This window comes from Polypterus senegalus, chromosome 16 (genome assembly GCF_016835505.1).
Source record: "Polypterus senegalus isolate Bchr_013 chromosome 16, ASM1683550v1, whole genome shotgun sequence".
Lineage (NCBI taxonomy): Eukaryota > Metazoa > Chordata > Cladistia > Polypteriformes > Polypteridae > Polypterus > Polypterus senegalus.
In genome coordinates this window covers 687933-706513 of record NC_053169.1, presented here as the reverse complement: position 1 = coordinate 706513, position 18581 = coordinate 687933, and the positions used below count along the sequence as shown (strand labels likewise).

The following is an 18581-nucleotide window of genomic DNA, read 5'->3' as shown; positions in this document are numbered from 1 at the left end:
ACGTCATCCGAAATGGGGGCGGGGCCCAGAAACGTCACTAGCGATCAGCTGTTAATACTCCACAACAATAACAAAGAAGTCAGTTTGGACCTAGGGAAGTGCGAGGAAGTAGTGGATTAAATGTTGTGCGCGGATTAGGAAGGTCCAGAAAATTAATTATACTTTCTTCTGAGAAGAAAATCTATGTATATTTTTTACTATTATTATTTTTTTTTGTCTTTCTACCTCAAAGCTTTTATCAAGCCTTATTTTTTTTGCCTTCCAAGAGTTTACAAGTGAGACAAGATAAAGTAACTGCAGGTGGGTGAGAGTTCTTTGTGTAAAGACGCGTCTCCGGAAAACAAGGAGAAACAGCCCGAGGTGTAGCTTCGCTACGGGGGTTAGGACAGAGTGAAATACAAACGTGCTGCATAGGCAAATTAATTTTAATGTTTGATTAATGATTAAAAAGAATAATAATAAAACATATAATCAGGTGGAACCCGAGTCGAAAGACGGCACACTTAAGGATGTCATTCGTGTTGCCCGATGGCTGCATTTCTCTACTGATGGTTAAATAAAGTGAAGAAAAAATAAAAAAACAAAAGACTGGGCGAGCTGACGCTTGGCCCGTACCGAGCACTCGAAGGGCGAGATGCGGGCGGGTTTTGTTCCTTCGTAACGTCAGCCCTCCCGGAGGCTCCAGTTGTTAGAGATACCCTCCATATCAAGTAAGAAAAAAAAAATGGACGCGATCTTTCTTGACGATTGTAATACCTCCGCATTCCAGACTAATGTGCTGGTTATACCGTCTCCTTATGCGATGGACACCGTTAAACGGCCAGTCCAGAGGCTTGTTTAACCCACAGCGACGTAACGCGGCTTCCGTGCTTCGTAATTATTCGATATACATTTTTTTTTTTGCTGCGTAATGCGCATGCGGAAACGGCGAGTCGGTGTGTAAACTGTAACGTCCGCTCGCCTTGGGACACGGCCGTTAACTGAGGGGCGGAGAGGAACAACCAGAGCTTCGGAAGAATCGTTCAGGACATTCGGGAAGCTGACTTTTGGAATAGTATGGCACAGATGATCTGAGCACACGAACTGTCGCGCCACCAAATGCGACTTTTTTGCGCACCGTTACGGTAATATTTTTAGTGTGTAGTATCATAAAGTTCACGAACATCAAACAGTGTTTATTTTGTATTGCAAGCCATACGTTTCCAACTCTTATTTTTTATTTTAACTAACGGGTGTTGATCAAAGTCTGGAGATGACATGTCAAGAGTAATACCAGTAGAAGCAAAACGCGTTTCTTTTTGCAGTGTACACCCTCATGAATTTTGTATTCGATATAGCGAGTGGTTCTCAAGTTGCTTTGGGTCAGGGAACGGTTTGTCAAGATATGGAAGACCAGCTATGGACAAAATCTACTCATTACTGTAAATGCCGTGCATTGTAATGGTCGCATTTTTATTTTATGCATGTATTTATGTAAAAAAAGATACTGCAATAAACTGAGGTACAAAGAAGAAAACTTGGCACCCACACTCAAATACAGGTAGTCAGGTGGGTTTCATTGTCATACCATCTACGGGTACACACACCGTGGTAGTCGATAAAAAATGACGATACAGTGTGACCACTAGGGGGTGTAGCAGAGCTCCAGAGTCCCTGGTTCAAATGAAGTCATTTGTTATTTGACCTCAATTGTTTTTTTTTTATCCCAATCCTTCCTTCCACTAACCCCCCACAAGCCTTGTCGTCCCCCTCCTGACTCTCGGGCTGTGGCAGACTGGCTCCTTTTATGGCGGCCCCTGAGGTTCTTGGCCAGTGAAGCACTTCTAGAGCAGGAACAAATTAGTGGAGACCTCCCCAGTAAGGCTGCCCTCTTGAACCACAGCTTTTATGAGCCACTGGAGGGGGGCCCAAACTGGGGGGCATGCCGGCAGAGCATCGCTACCAAGTCCAGAGGGTGATTCTTTGCTCCCAGAATATCGCGTATTAGTCGAGGTTTAGCTGCTATTCTTGAGAGACGATCTACCAGAAATTATTGCAGGGACCCGGGTTCGAATCCTGCTCATGGGACATTGCTGAATGGAAGAGTATATCTCTAAAATAAATTAAAAAAAAAACTTCAACGAACAGTGGTTTGAATCCTACATTGCAGATGTAGTCGTTTGTTTTTCTTTATTGATTAAACAAAAAGTGCTTAATGAGTGATTGGTTTGTCAAGGAACACACGGACAACACACACCGTTAAAGTCACACTTAAAGAAACTGCCTGCCCATCCTATTGAATCACAATTCTAACAGATAATAATGCATTTCACTTACTTATATAGCACCTGTGCCATGGCCTGAGATGGCCGCACAGATAATCAAGAGGGCTACAATAAGAATGAATAAATCATAATAGTGCACAGCCTTGAGTTTGTATGTACTTATAAAATTTGGGAAGTAATATTCTAGTTGATGCTGACATGTAATTAATTTGAAGTAGGTAAAAATAAATATTTGGAAATATTGCAAAGGGAAATGTTTATATACTATAAAGCTGTTCTACAGCACAATTAGAATCGTCGTGAGTATTAAAGGTGTAGGTCTATTTTATAAGCATATTTTATAACATCATTAATATAGAGTATAACTATAATTATTATTCTGTATTAGCATTGATATGAACGATTTGTGAAATTAGTGTCAAGTATAAAAAATGAAACTGATTATACAATTCAATGTTTATTATATCTGTCTTTACACGTTTAGCACCAAGAATGTTTAACACAATCATTCAGAAATGTGCACGTGAATGTAAATCTATCTGCACAAACCGACACTCGTGAGTAACATTTTTAGAAAGTTCAAATTGAATCGAAAAGCGCCGGTGTGCCGACTTTACGAGCTTTTGCAGAATACGTTAACTGACAAGAGGTTGGCCCGCCCTTTCTGAGTTTTGGTAGCCGACCAATCCGTTATTGGCCAATTCTTGGTAGCCGATACGGGCTGTGATTGGCCCGAGCTTTCAATTCTTGGTAGCAGAAAGCGACCTGATTGGTTTTTGCTACCAAGAATTACCTCGACTCATGGCTGCTCGGAGGCTCCCTAGGTGCAGTCTCTCATAGTCTTTCCATTGGCACTGATCCTGGCAGGGGACCCTCACATCCATCTAACTGCTACTTTCAGCATCCTTCTGGCTGGGCATGTATGGCGGGTCTGTCTTTGTTTATTAGAGAAGCAATACAGGGGTTGGGTAGATTTACATAAGGCAATGCACAACAAGAAACAACATCTGTACAAATTTACGACATATTGACAAATGGCAGTCGGTGATGATAGGTGGTGTACAGTGGACCAGGAATGCAGAAGGGTAATTAGATATGAGCCTATGGGACACCCCGGGGACGGAGGTAACACCGAGTTGAGTCGCCTAACTACCTGTGGCAAGAAGCTGTTGTTCAGTCTGTCGCCGTTGGTCTGCAGACTCTGATACCTTCTGCTGGACTTGAAGATGCCTCAACCACTTGCCATCATCTTCAGGGACAGCTTCTGACCCCAGGCCCCAAGTCCACTGAACTCTTGGAAACCTGATCTTAGATGCCCTGTTACAGTACCCACCTGCTGATGTATCTGTAATTACGTTACATATGTGCTGCTATTTAATTATTCCCCCACTACACTCACAGTGCATGTGACAATAAAGATCTCGTCTCACATTGATACAAGAAACCATATTAGTGTGCAAGTCTACACTCTAAAACCTTGAAAAGGGACCTGTGCTCACAGCCCATCACTGTGCAGCTCGAATGGCATTCACCAGAGAACACCACAATTGGCAGCTTCGCCACTGGCGCCCGGTTCACACATGTGCTCAGTCCCACTGGAGGCTGTTGGGCCCTCATGCCAGTCTCATGGTGTCTGTCTGGGACAGTTTGGTCTGAAACGTACACACCAGTAGCCAGCTGGAGGTCATTTTTAGGGCTGTGGCAATGCTGCTCCTGTTCTTTCTCGCACCAAGGAGCAGATACTGGTCCTGCTGCTGGGTTGATGTCCAGCTCTCCTCGCGTAACGGACCATCTCCTGGTATCTCCTCCATGTTCTTGAGACCGTACTGGGAGATGTGACAAATCTTTTTCTATCTATCTACAGTGGGTACAGGAAGTATTCAGACCCCCTTCAATGTTTCACTCTTTGTTATATTGCAGCCATTTGCTAAAAGCATTTAAATTAATTTTTTTCCTCATTAATGTACACACAGCACCCCATATTGACAGACAAAAAAAATAATTTTTGAAATTGTTGCAGATTTATTAAAAAAGAAAAACTGAAATCTCACCTGGTCCTAAGTATTCAGACCCTTTGCTCAGTATTTAGTAGAAGCCCCCTTTTGAGCTCATACAGCCAGGAGTCTTCTTGGGAAAGACGCAACAAGTTTTTCACACCTGGATTTGGGGATCCTCTGCCATTCCTCCTTGCAGATCCTCTTCAGTTCTGTCAGGTTGGATGGTAAACGTTGGTGGACAGCCATTTTTAGGTCTCTCCAGAGATGCTCAATTGGGTTTAAGTCAGGGCTCTGGCTGGGCCATTCAAGAACAGTCACAGAGTTGTTGTGAAGCCACTCCTTCGTTATTTTAGCTGTGTGCTTAGGGTCATTGTCTTGTTGGAAGGTAAACCTTCGGCCCAGTCTGAGGTCCTCAGCACTCTGGAGAAGGTTTTTGTCCAGTATATCCCTGTACTTGACCACATTCATCTTTCACTCGATTGCAACCAGTCATCCTGTCCCTGCAGCTGAAAAACACCCCCACAGCTTGATGCTGCCACCGCCATGCTTCACTGTGGGGACTGTATTGGACAAGTGATGAGCAGTGCCTGGTTGTCTCCACACATACCGCTTAGAATTAAGGCCAAAAACTTCTATCTTGGTCTCATCAGACCAAAGAATCTTCAAGTGTCTTTTAGCAAACTCCATGCGGGCTGTCCTGTGTCTTGCACTGAGGAGAGGCTTCCGACAGGCCACTCTGCCATAAAGCCCTGACTAGTGGAGGGCTGCAGTGATGGTTGACTTTCTACAACTTTCTCCCATCTCCTGACTGCATCTCTGGAGCTCAGCCAAAGTGATCTTTGGGTTCTTCTTTACCTCTCTCACCAAGGCTCTTCTCCCCCGGTAGCTCAGCTTGGCCGGACGGCCAGCTCTAGGAAGGGTTCTGGTCGTCCCAAACGTCTTCCATTTAAGGATTATGGAGGCCACTGTGCTCTTGGGAACCTTAAGTGCAGCAGAAATTTTTTTTGTAACCTTGGCCAGATCTGTGCCTTGCCACAATTCTGTCTCTGAGCTCTTCAGGCAGTTCCTTTGACCTCATGATTCTCATTTGCTCTGACATGCATTGTGAGCTGTAAGGTCTTATATAGACAGACAGGTGTGTGGCTTTCCTAATCAAGTCCAATCAGTAGAATCAAACACTGGACGCTGGACTCAGATGAAGGTGATCTCAAGGATGATCAGAAGAAATGGAAAGCACCGGAGTTAAATATAGGAGTGTCACAGCAAAGGGTCTGAATACTTAGGACCATGTGATATTTCAGTTTGTCTTTTTTAATAAATCTGCAACAATTTCAAAAATTCTTTTTTTTTGTCTGTCAATATGGGGTGCTGTGTGTACATTAATGAGGAAAAAAATTAATTTAAATGATTTTAGCAAATGGCTGCAATATAACAAAGAGTGAAAAATTAAAGGGGGTCTGAATACTTTCTGTACCCACTCTATCTTTCCACTTATCTGAGATCGGGTTGCGGGGGCAGCAGCTTGAGTAGAGATGCCCAGACTTCCCTCTCCTCTGCCACTTCTTCTAGCTCTTCTGGGAGAATCCCAAGGCGTTCCCAGGCCAGCCGGGAGACATAGACCCTCCAGCGTGTCCTGGGTTTTCCCCGGGACTTCTTCCTGGTTAGACGTGCCCGGAACACCTCACCAGGTAGGCGTCCAGGAGGCATCCTGATCAGATGCCCGAGCCACCTCATGTGACTCCTCTCAATGAGGAGGAGCAGCGGCTCTACTCTGAGCTTCTCACCCTGTCTTTACGGGAAAGCCCAGACACCCTGTGGAGGAAAATCATTTCAGCCGCTTGTATTCGCGATCTCGTTCTTTCGGTCACTACCCATAGCTCATGACCATAGGTGAGGGTAAGAAAGTAGATCGACTGCTAAATTGAGGGCTTTGCCTTATGGCTCCGCTCCTTTTTCACCACGACAGACCGATGCAGAGCCCACATCACTGTGGACGCCGCACCGATCCGCCTGTTGATCTTCTGCTCCATTCTTCCCTCACTCGTGAACAAGACCCCGAGATACTTGAACTCCTCCACTTGGGGCAGGATCTCGCCCCCAACCCTGACAGGGCACTTTTCACCCTTTTCTGGCTGAGGACCATGGTCTTGGATTTGGAGGTGCTGATTCCCATCCCAGCTGCAACGGAGAGAGCTGAAGATCACGGCCTGATGAAGCAAACAGGACAACATCATCTGCAAAAAGCAGTGACCCAATCCTGAGTCCACCAAACCAGACCCCTTCAACACCCTGGCTGCGCCTAGAAATGCTCTCCATAAAAGTTATGAACAGAATCGGTGACAAAGGGCAGCCCTGGTGGAGTCCAACTCTCACTGGAAACGGGCAATGCAGACCAAGCTCCGACACCGGTTGTGTGTGTGTGTGTGTGTGTGTGTACAGATATATATATATATTGAGAGAGAGAGAGCTGCTGTGAAAAGCCAAATTTTCCCTTTGGGCACAAAGTTCCATTCATCCACACTGAGAACTAGCCACTCAAGTTTACTTGTACTGAGCTAATTAGAGATACTGAAGTGCCTGGCATAAAATAAAATCCGAGCAAACGATACACAGACTGCCATCTGGCTGGCATTTAAACCTGCTCTGCAGCAGCTGTGCCGTCATGCCTCGTATGTGTGTCACCGCACTACAGTCCTGTCCAGAACGAATCTCGTTTTGTCGTATATAACTGACTGTCGTTCCCGTAACATCACATTTAAGTTAATGAACAGCATTTCTGTAGTGGGCCTTCCATTATGTGAGGAAATGTTTTTCATTCCCCCTTTGTATTGTTTTAGGCCAATAATGATGTGCAATGTCTGTGACATGTGCCAATTAGATTTCCTTTATTGTAGCCGCTCAATGCCTTGTTCTCTCTCTGTATAATATAAAAAGAGCCTTTTTATGTATTATTGTGTCTAGACGGTAGCATCTACTTTGGTGAAGAGGTTATCGTAATATGCTTTTGTTTTTGCCTTGCAGGGCATTCCGCGACCAGCCACAACTATGAATAACCTTCCAAGTACTTCCCTCATATGAACCTTGACACTTATGCACTTTAATAATAGAAACAGTTACCTGTCTGAGCAGCTCCCGTTGCGCTTTCGTAAAGCACTCGCCACAAAGCTGCAGCCAAACGTTTCCTTCCTCCTTCGACCATGTTCCAGAAGTTTACCAGTTGCCTGTTTGGGGAGCCTGCATATACTGATGGCGCAAACACAGAGCCTGACTTGAGTGAAAAGGAAGAGGAGGACGACTGGATTCTTGTGGATTTGGGTAAGTGATATGGAAGTGTGGGTAATCTTTTCAGTAACAAATCATTTCTGACATTGGCACTTGACTCCACAAGATCTAAAGCTTTGTTTATAGGAACCATAGTTGTTAGGAATTTGTCTCATTATTGAAGCTACAAATCGAGGAAACTGAATAATACAGGAGAGGATAAAATGGAATAGGAATGTACAAAACAGAATCTTGGTGGGCTCTGTATTACTGATTAGTTTTTGATTTCTACAATGACCGGTTACTCTAGTTTCCTAACAGAATATGTGGGCTCTCTCCCCGTAACTTGGAGTTCTTGGGGGCTGCCGTGGTATACAGAGCCCTCAGATACAATTGAGACCCCTACACCTTTTTCACATTTTGTTATATCGCAGCCTTGTGCTAAAACCATTTACACTGATTTTGTTTTACTCAATACCGCAGGATCACAGGATTTTAGGGCATTTTGCAAATTTATTCAAAGTAAAAAGCTGAAATGTCACATTGGTACAAGTGTTCAGATCCTTTGCCATGACACTTGTGGTGTGGCTCAAGTGCATCCCATGCTGTTGATCATTGTTGAGATGTTTCTACTCCTTGTTGGGGGTCCACCTGGGGTCAATTCAGTTGACTGGACTGATTTGGAAAGGCACGCAGCTGTCTGTAGAATACCCCACAGCTGAGCAAAAACCAAACCACGAGGTCAAATGGAATTACACGCAGGGCTTGAAGACAGAATTGTGTCAAGGCACAGATCTGGGGAAGACAACAACAAAATAGCTGCTGCGTTGGAGGTTCTTAAGAGCACAGTGGCCTCCATAATTCTTAAATGGCTGTTTGGCTAAACTGAACAATCAGGGAAGAAGGGCCTTGGTTAGAAAGGTGACCAAGAACCCAGTGGTCACTCTAGCTGAGTTCCAGAGAACCTGTGTGGAGATTGAAGAAGCCTCCAGAAAGACAAGCAACATTACAACAGTCCATAAATCTGGGGTGTATGACAGAATCACATATAAGCCACTTGGAGTATGCAGAAAAAGGCACCTAAAAGAGACACTGACCATGAGAAACAGGGGGTTTCTAGTTTGATGAAACCAAAATTGAACGGTTCAGCCTCAATTCTACACTTCACATCTGAAGGCAGCCAGGCACCACTTGATTACCTGGGCAATACCATGGCATTGGTGGCAACATCAGGGGGCAAGGAGATTAGACGGGGTTGAGGGACAGCTGTACAGAGGAAAGCACAGAGAGATCCTTGGTGAAAACCTTTTCCAGGGAGCTTTGGACCAGAGACTGGGTCAGAAGTTCACCTTCCAGCAGGTCAAGCACAACACAGGAATGGCTTAAAGTCAACTCTGTGAATATTTTGAGTGGCCCAGCTAGAGCCTGGACTTGACCTCAATCGACTGTTTCTGGAGAGACCTGAAAATAGCTGTCCACCGCCAGTCTCTATCCCACCTGACACAGCGTGAGCGGCTCTGCAGAGAAGGAGGTCAGACAATCCCCCAAATCCGGATGTGCAAAGCTCGTCATGCTACACCGAGGAAGACTCCGGGCCGTGATTGCTGCCAAAGGTGCACCTTAATAGTTGTGTCGGTATGATAATCCGTTTACATTTTTTTATTATAAATTTGCAAAAAATTCTAAAATTGTGTTTTCACTTTGTCATTCTGGGGTATTTTGAGTGTTCCTTGATGAGGGAGGAAATGAATTCAAAAGATTTTAGCAGTGGATGCAATGGAACAAACGGAGTAAAAAGTGAAGGGGTCCAAGTACCTTTTTTTTGCCTATAAAAAGTAATCCCCCTTGGTTGTTCTCATATTTTATTCGTCTACAACATTGGATCACCTTGGATTTAATTTGGATTTTTGGACATTGGCCAGCAGAAAAAAATAATAACTTGATGTCAAAGTGAAAACCGATCTCTGCGAAGTGGTTCAAATTAACTCTAAAACACAAAATTGGTTGTCCAATACAATACTACAGACCCCTGAACCTTGAATTATATTAAATGGTTTGAGGATGTTTGCTTGGCGAATGTCGGCTTCATCTTTATTGTACTGCATGAATTGGGATGTATTCTATTCTCCGTATCCCCTTTCATTCTGTTTCTCATTGGACTTGTTTCTCTTCCCTACTCCACTCTCATTTTGTTTTTGTCCCCCTTTGTCAACTTTCACACAACACCTCAGATGGCCACACTAACACCTTTACAGAAGATGCCTGTGAGAAGGACCTTTCTTCCTTTGAGCACGACACCCCTTTGACCAGCTCCTCATCTTCTCAAGAAGTGCCTGGTGACACCGGTGACCTCGTCTTCCTCCAGCTGGACTGCTGTGCATTGGAGGAGAGCTGGTTTATTACGCCTCCTCCATGCTTTACTGCAGGTGGGCATGCCCCAGTTCTGGTGGAGATGAGCCCCTTGGAGAACCTCCTCATAGAGCATCCCAGCATGTCTGTCTATGCAGTGCACAGCCTTCGCCATGGCCTGAAGGAAGCTACCAGAAGGTCTACTGAAAAATCAATACTGAGGTATGTTTGCTTCCTTTTTTGGAAGTCTGTCTGTTACTTTAAAGGCTCCTGTTTAAGCCTCAAGGTTTTTGTTTTGTGTCTAGTCAATAGTCTGGTCTGCTGTGAAAGGTGTTTATGGAGTATTTGAGCTTGCAGACTATGTACAGAAGGGTTAGCGCCATGCCCAAGAAGTCTGAAGGAGGGCAAAAGCTATCATTTTGTGAAGAAGATTAGAACAATCTAGGCAAGAACCGGCCATTCAGCCCAACAAAGCTCACAAGTCCTATCCACTCGGTTCTTCCAAAATAACATCAAGTCGTGTTTTGAAAGTCCTACTGTCTAACACACTACTTGGTCACTATGGTCTGTGGTTCTCCATATAACGAAAAACTCCATAATGTTCATGTGAAATTTACCTTTAAGTTTCCAACTGTGGCCCTGTTTTCTCGATGATCTCCTTTGTAAGTCACCGTCTCGATCCACCAGACCAATTCCCTTCATCATTTTAAACCGGTCAGTCAGGACTCGTCTTAAATCTTCTTTTGCTTAAACAGAAACGCCTCATTTCTTCATTCTTCTTCCTCTGTAGTCCTGGAATCGGCCGAGTTGCTCTTCTCTGAACTGTTTCCAGCACTGATTTCTGCACACAGTACTCCAGCTGAGGCCTCGCCAGCACATAACCACATTAGACTTGTACTCCCCACATCAAGGCGCTATATACCCTGACAATCTGTTAGCTTTCTTCATGGCTTCTGAACACTGTCTGGCAGATGACAGCATTGAGTCCACTACGACTCCTAAATCCTTCTCAGAAGGTGGACTCTCGATTTTCAGACCTCCCAGTACGTATTCAGACCTAACATTTTTACTTCCTGTGTGTAAGACTTGCAGTATGTGTAATGCTCAGGGTGCCGTTTTACAGACTGGAGCAGAATGATCCTTGCTTGTGATGCTTAGTAAGCACCAGGTTAAATGTTGCTTTTATTTTGTTGACATGAAATCATATATTTTTGAAAAACGTAATCAATTTTTGGTATTATTAAGCATTATGGGTGTTTGTGCTCAGATTAAAAAAAAAAAAAAGCTGTATTTGGTGCTTGTGTGTTTGTCCTGTAAGCAAATCCACACCGTTATAACCGATCTCTGCCAGATTTTACGGAGATTCTTCATTTGTACAGGTGAAGAGTACAGGCTACAGTTCGCTCTGAAATTTTTCCCCTTAGGGAACTGCATTTAGTGACCACACCTGCAGTAAAATGGGGAAGTGCTCCTAGGAGGCACTTTTGGGACTTGGCACAGACATCCAAAGTTGTTCCCCTAAGGTGGGTTTGTTCAGTGAAATTTTGGTTTGGGGCCAAAATTTTTTTCTTCTACTGAAATTTATTTAGTGACCACACTTTACATTTTATTCCACCCCAGTCAGCACTGGGTAGCCCTGCAGCAGTATGTTATATAAAGCACCGTGCCCAGATAACTAGCTTTACAGTCATTTTCTTGGGTGACTTACTACTTTTTTTTTTTTTTTTTTTGCACAGTACAGTGTGTGGATTTTTAAAAATTTTTCTGTAATCTCTCTCTATTATAATAAAAAAACTAATGGGACGAGATGTGCCTTTTTGAAGAGACATTTTGGAAGGAAGTCCTGCGAGATGGAGACTTTTGCCATGAGATTCTTTCAAGTCACCCCCTACTTACAAGTATTTTAAAACAAGACCACGGTCATCAGGTGCATTCCGGCACTTAACCGGGACCTTATGAACACACACATACGAAGATCCAGTTTAGAATCATCAATTCATCTAAATATGGCAGCGAGAAATGATGAAGTTAAATGAATTAATGTGAAAATTGTCAATCAGGTACTTGGCAAATTGGTTAAATGCGTATCAATAGATTATACTGAAGCAGTTGTTGGTGATCGTGCGGAAGATAAAAACATCAATTTACAATATCCCATAGAATATCTACAGGCGTTAACACTGTCCGATCTTCTACAGGCCGAGTTGCTGTTGAAAGGAGGATGTATCGTAATATTATTGCATAATTTATGTATGAGTGATGGGCCATGCAATAGGACAAGATTAGTTGTATTAAAATTGGTCAAACAATTCTAACATGTAAAATTTTAATAGGCGACAAGAAAGGTAGTGTAGTACGAGGTGTGGCAGAAAAGTAATGAGACTGATTTTTTATTTACCAAAGTTTTTATTTTTTTCAAACATCAATGTTATCCCCTTCAAAGTAGTTGGGCAGCTACACACCGATGGAGACGTTGTTCCCACTGTTGGTAGCAGTGCTGGAAGTCTTCAGCCGGTATGGTCTTCAGCATGTCCGTCACACTCTTTTGGATGTTTTCTAAAGTCCCAAAATGACATCCTTTGAGGACATTTTTCAGTTTAGGAAAAAGTCACACGGACTGAGGTCAGGTGAATAAGGGAGCTGGGAAACCCCAGGAATGCGTTTTTTCGATTGTCCTTCTGCTCAATTGTGAGGTTTTTCAGCACCGTTTTGGCACAGACCTTTCTCATGTACAAATGTTCAGTCAAAATTTGATGAACGGTAAATCTGTTCAAATTTAATTGTTCACTCAACATTCTTAATGTTAAACGACGGTCTGATCTCACAAGAGTGTTCACACGTTCGATGTTTTCATTGGTTTTCGAAGTTGAAGGCCTCCCTGAAAAACTTGAGCTTGGGATAAAGAATGTTCCCCATTGGCCTGTTTTAACTTTTCAAACGTCACACTTGCCGATTCTCCAAGCTTAACACAAAATTTAATAGCACAACGTTGCTCCAAATTCCGCTGTTCCATTTTGCATGACGCACAACCAAAAACACGACTTCGCTAATAGCAGTCACAAAAATCACGTAGTTAACGAAAGGAGTTGAAACTCGCACTGAGCTATGGGAGGGTACTGATACACGTGCTCTATCAAGGACAACAGCGCAGCGTTGCCAGATCGCTTGCAGTGTTGCCAGTCTCATTACTTTTCTGCCACACCTCGTACATATTCCGCGAATAACATTAGACACAAGAGGAGATCTTGATATGCCATTCGTATTAAAACGTTTACAGTTTCCTGTGAGAACAGCTTTTGCTATGACAATTAACATATCACAGGGACAACCATTCGAAAAAGTTGTTTTATTTATTAGAGAGAAAGAAACAATATTTACTCACGGGCAGTTATACGTTGCGTTGACACAATGTAAATCCAAGCACGGATTCAAAATTCAATGCGATCTTGCAGAAAAATTAATTCCAAATATTATTTTAACTGAAGTTTTAAAATAAAAGTGAAAATAACTATATCGGGTTAACCAAACCCCAGGGGTTGGAGAGCGCTGCGAGCAGGAGGCAGAGCCCCTAGTATGTATATATGGAAATTTTTGTAATAGAATCCTAATGTTTTAACTTTGAATTTCCCCATGGGATCATTAAAGTTCATCTAATCTAATTTACTCATTTTCACTCTCCCTGAACATGATGTGACCACTGTGTCAGGAGTCATTAGACAAGATAACTCTGAAACAAAGCATTAAACCAGACTGAAACCTGGGCATTGTTATAAACGGTAAAATTTTAGAAACGTATTGACTTTAAGCAAAACTGCAGTTGACTTTGCTGTATAGCAATGACTTTGTAGTGCATTTGGGCCCAAACTGCAGCATAACTTTTATTGCGGTAAGGTTGTTTTGCTTAACTCCTGGCTAGTGTTGGATTGGTACTAAAATTGTGACATTAGTATCGATACGAGTTTTCGGAGCTCGGTACCAGTACTGAAACGGCCCGATGCAATTAACAGATAACTCTCCCCGTTGCGCCACAAAGTTGCATGCCTCTCTGCTTTGCCATTGTCGCACTTAGCATTGACTACAAGCAGCTGTTCCCCTTTGAATTATCCATCATGTCAAAATTTGGGTGGCCTACATACTTTTAAGCTAAGAGCCCGTCGAAGATTGGGTTGGATGTGGGTCACCCATGCAGGGCCATCTTAACGTATGGGCACTGGCCGGGGGCCCCACAATGTTTCTGATGCCTATGTTTGTTCCTGTTCTGCTATCAAAACAGGGGCCACAGCGCACTACTTTGCCCGAGGTCCTATGATGCTGTTAAGATGGCCCTGACCCCCCATGAAAGCTCTGGCTTGTCAGATAAGGGGAAATACGAAGAGCTCAGCATGAGGTCTTCCAGAAGTACTGTTTAACAAAATGCTTATAGAGTACCGGTGTACCGCTCATCCCTACTATAGGCCAGTATTTTATTATTAAAATCGGATATTGGAGCACACAAAGGTTTTGTGATTTGCTCAGGATTATCCACACTCTGAACCGGGTACCTTCTGGATTAAGATTCAGTTTAGTAGCCCTGTGGTTGAGTTAACACTTACAATGTCAAATTTGACCAGGTTTTGTGTTTGAAATCCACCCATAGGAACTTCCTAAATGTCATTTGTTCTAAAAGTTGGAATTATTTGACATCACTGAGGGGACTACAGGTTAAGTTGGTCAATCAATAGAAAGTAGGTTTGGGACAAAAAAAAAGTAAGTACTGGGTCAAAAAAACCTTTAAGGCGCACAGCATTGGGTCAGCATATGAAGACATTTTTCTTTCTCCTTGATGCCGAGTCCCACCCCATCCTGCTCCCAAATGGGCTTATGCAGTCCTGTTCTCTTTGGCAGTTTTACATTTTAATGTGGCTGTTACCCATTCTTTCAAATTCAATTTATCATTTTATATTTCTATGCAGAGGAAGCTGCGGCAAAACCAAACCCGATATTTCTGAGTAAGCCAGAATTTCATACATTTCGTAAAAACAGTGGAGTGGAGTAATCCAATAAATAGTTAAAATGCATAAAATTCCACTAGTGAACTTCCTGTGTCTCTGCTCTCAATCTGAACTTGTTCAGCAGGCACGAGATGCCATTGAACTCCCATCTTCATCTTGCCTTCCTACTGTCTCTGCCGGTCTCCACAGGTATGCATCTTGAGCCCACCATCTCCCCTGCTCTAAACCGCTGCTCAGCAGGTTCAATTTGTCTCCCTGGGAACTCAACTTCGCGCTCCACACCGAGACTTTTCACCCGAAAGGCCCTTTCTCTGTCTTTGGTTCCCTCTGGTCCTACTTTTTGTGTTTTTTTTCTGTCTCTTCTCCATCTACTCAGAATATTTATTCCATAGTGTATGCACTGTCCTAATAGACCCTGCAGAGCTGCAAATGAAAGCTGGCCGTGCAGATCTTCCTAAATGCACTTGCATACCTGATTAGCCTCTTCCCCTATTAGTGCTCTGTGGCCCCTCATCTTTGTTTTTCTCACACACCTGCACTACAGTTCTGACTTTTCTTTTGTTTAAAAAACGGCACTAGCCATTTTGCCAAGTTTCACATTTTTCTCAGTGAATAGAAGTTCTAAATACAGTGGTATGCAAAAGTTTGGGCCCCCTTGCTTAAAGTGTCTGTTACTGTGAAGAGCTAAGTGAGCTGAATATGAACTTATCACCAAAAGGCTTAAAAGTTAGATGACACATTTCCTTTCAGTATTTTATGTACGATTAGTGTGTTGTTTTTGTTTTGTATAATTGTACAGTGAAAAAAGAAAAGGAGAACCATGCAAATGTTTGGGCCCCCCCCAATGATATGTGATAAGTGTCTTACATTTTAGAACGGTTATGTGGTCCTCAATATAAAGAGAAGACAGTAGAATTCTGCATTATCAACTTATTTATACGGCATAAAATTTCAATTTTCATATAGAAAAATAAAAAGTGGGATAGAATGTTCATGTGTATGTTTGTGTCTTGGGGTGGTATTGTCATTTTTGTAGCACACCTTCATGGACACGGTTCTGCTGTAGATGATTGTGTGTATTTTTTTTTTTTTTGGTTTGGTTTCAGGCTTGGAGGCCTTCCAAGAATGGGAGAACATATTGGCTGCTATGCAGCTGCGATTGCCACCCACACAAGTTTGCAAGAAGCCAAGCATACACGACTCGCTCTTCGTGCCAAGGAGAATGTGCAGAGGCAGAGATTAACACGCAGCAGCCTACGTCGCCAGAACCTTGCCAAAGAGTGTCCTTCTCGTGCAAATAAACAAGGTGGTTTTTTCATACAGCAACCCTGCCAGAGGCAGTTTAATTATTAATATGACGGTGTCTGGAAAATGTGTGTGTATAGTGTTTTTTTTTTATGTTACTCCTTTGAATATATTCTTGCTTATGAAAGCTTCCTGTTTTAAATGTCCTTCCTTAGTTCAAGCAGCTCAAGTCATTGGGCTAAAAATCTACACTATACACATAGTGTACGCGTATTTTTATATACTTTTTGTTTTCATCCTTCACTTGCTCAAATACTGACTCCTTGATGATTTGAATTAGTACAGTGGCTTATAATTAAAAATACCACATCCACCTTTATTATATATATATATATATATATATATATATATATATATATATATATATATATATATATATATATATATATATATATAAATAAAGGGGTTTATTACGCCAGCTTTGTTTGTAAAATGTTTAAACATATAAATCTATTGTACCACGGTTTAAAATGAACAGATGTACAGTACAGTGTAAAGTTAAAAACCTTTTTAAACATTTTAAATTAAGTGTTTCTTTGTCTTAGGCTCTCATACCAGGGTCGGAACTCTCAGCCCAGATGCCGAGTTAGTGGTGTCCACTCTGTGTGGGAGTTGGGAAAAATTCATACTTAATACATTTTGAACTATCGGAACAGATGTGTCGTTTGCATCATGCGAGCATTATTGGCACCTTTGTGTTATTTAGGTATTTTATGGGAAAATTATATAACTGTGAACATCCTAATGAAAGATCCTGATGATATAAAAGCTGATATAACAAGAAAAATGCATCCAAGATGTAATAATTTCTGAGGGGAATAAAAAACAAAATGACCTGGACTTTATTATTGGCACTCTTCACTAATATTTTGTTGCACGACGCTTGGCAATGTTGACAGCCTTCTAACATTTCTTGTAGCCGTCTGCAAGTTTCTAACATCTGTGCAGGATTCCTCTCTTCCCCCTAACGGCAGAATTCAGGTCTTTCCAAAGTTTCCAAATTAAGTAGAGATCAGGACTCATTGCTGGCCAGTTTAAAACTGTTCATTTATGCCTCTTTAAAACCATTCGTCATTACATTTGGTTGTGTGCTTTGGGTCACTGTCTTGCTTGAGGAGCCATGACCTTCAACTCGTACCTAGATTGCTTATACTGTACTAGGTAGCACATTTCATTCTTAAAATCCCTTTGTAATCCTCGGACTTTGTGATTCCTTTAATACGTTCACGGCCTTCGTTTCCTGAATTGGCCACACAACATTATGGAACCTCCACCATATTTAACTGTGGAATGCTGTTCTTTTCCTTGTAAGCTTAATTTCTTCACCTATAATTGTACCCGTGGTCTGTACTGCCAAAGAGACCAACTTTGGTTTCATTTGTTCACAGAACATTTTCTAAGAAGGATTATGGTTTCTCAGTGTGGGTTCAGGCAAAGATTTTTTTTACGTCTGTCTTTGAGCAGTAGGCCTTCCTCCATCAAGTTCTTCTTTGTGCACAGCATATGGTGCAGGTTAAACCCACCAGTCCAGAATACTTCAGGCATGCCTTGAACTTGCTGGATGTTGTGGTGTATTTTTAATAATTCACCCTCATTTTCCAAGACTTCTTGGATCAACTGTCCTCCTCCCATCACGTCCTGGGAGTTTCTTGACAACTCCATGAGTAGAAAGCTTCTTAACATTACAGACTGTAGAAACCGGAATCCCAAGGTCTTTGGAAATGGCCTTTATACTCTTTTACAATCTGATGTTAGGTGATATTGGTGTTTCAGGTGGTTTTGAGTGCTTCTCTTGTCTTTACCATTGTGAAAAAGGAACAGGGAGTGAATGTGGCCCTTTTAAATATTAAAGCCATCATTCATTGGTTCATTTTAGTCATGTGAGCAATGTCAATTGATCATAGGCGAAACTAGTTTTACTGCAATGGGAATGGAATTCTCTTCTTCATCCAAGTGTGCAAATAATCCTGTTCAGGTCATATTTTAGCTTTTTGCTTCCATCAACTACTCCATCTAAGTTACCACAAACATTTTTTTCTTTTCCTTCCTTACTTCTGGGCATACTATTAAATATTAATAATGTAGAGTTGGTAAATCTCCAGTTATTTCTCAAGATACCCATACATAACACACCTAAAATGCAGTGGTGCCAATAATGTTGTCCACAACTGCATTCAAGGTCACGATTTTTATGAATTTTATGAATCTGAATGTTCATCCTTGATGTTAAGGCACGTGTGAACATTCGTGCAGATCCAAACTCGACGCAGAGAGACGATTATCTAAAATTTATAACAATGATACTTGGGTATATTAAATTTGTTTTGTTTTTTTTCTATCCATAACAAAGACATCCCAGTGTATTTTTCAAATAGAGGGATATGATACAATTGCTCAAATAAAATATTTTTACA

The 18581-nt window shown here is 42.1% G+C and overlaps 1 protein-coding gene across 1 annotated transcript; it reads left to right on the top strand.

Annotated features, from left to right (window-relative positions):
• The first annotated feature begins 95 nt into the window (after nucleotides 1-95).
• On the top strand, nucleotides 96-16476 carry tp53inp1 (tumor protein p53 inducible nuclear protein 1). The gene is made up of 4 exons (XM_039738583.1): nucleotides 96-300; nucleotides 7283-7576; nucleotides 9754-10093; nucleotides 15969-16476. The coding sequence occupies exons 2-4, from the start codon at nucleotides 7459-7461 to the stop codon at nucleotides 16213-16215; spliced, it is 705 nt and encodes a 234-aa protein (XP_039594517.1). The 5' UTR covers nucleotides 96-300; nucleotides 7283-7458; the 3' UTR covers nucleotides 16216-16476.
• Nucleotides 16477-18581: the final 2105 nt, after the last annotated feature.

Excerpts from the sequence above, each read along its gene's own strand:
- tp53inp1 (XM_039738583.1), top strand. The coding sequence starts at position 7,459 with ATGTTCCAGAAGTTTACCAGTTGCCTGTTTGGGGAGCCTGCATATACT. Across the intron at positions 7,577-9,753 it reads CTGGATTCTTGTGGATTTGG|ATGGCCACACTAACACCTTT; the intron begins GTAAGTGATATG and ends ACAACACCTCAG. Across the intron at positions 10,094-15,968 it reads ACTGAAAAATCAATACTGAG|GCTTGGAGGCCTTCCAAGAA; the intron begins GTATGTTTGCTT and ends GTTTGGTTTCAG.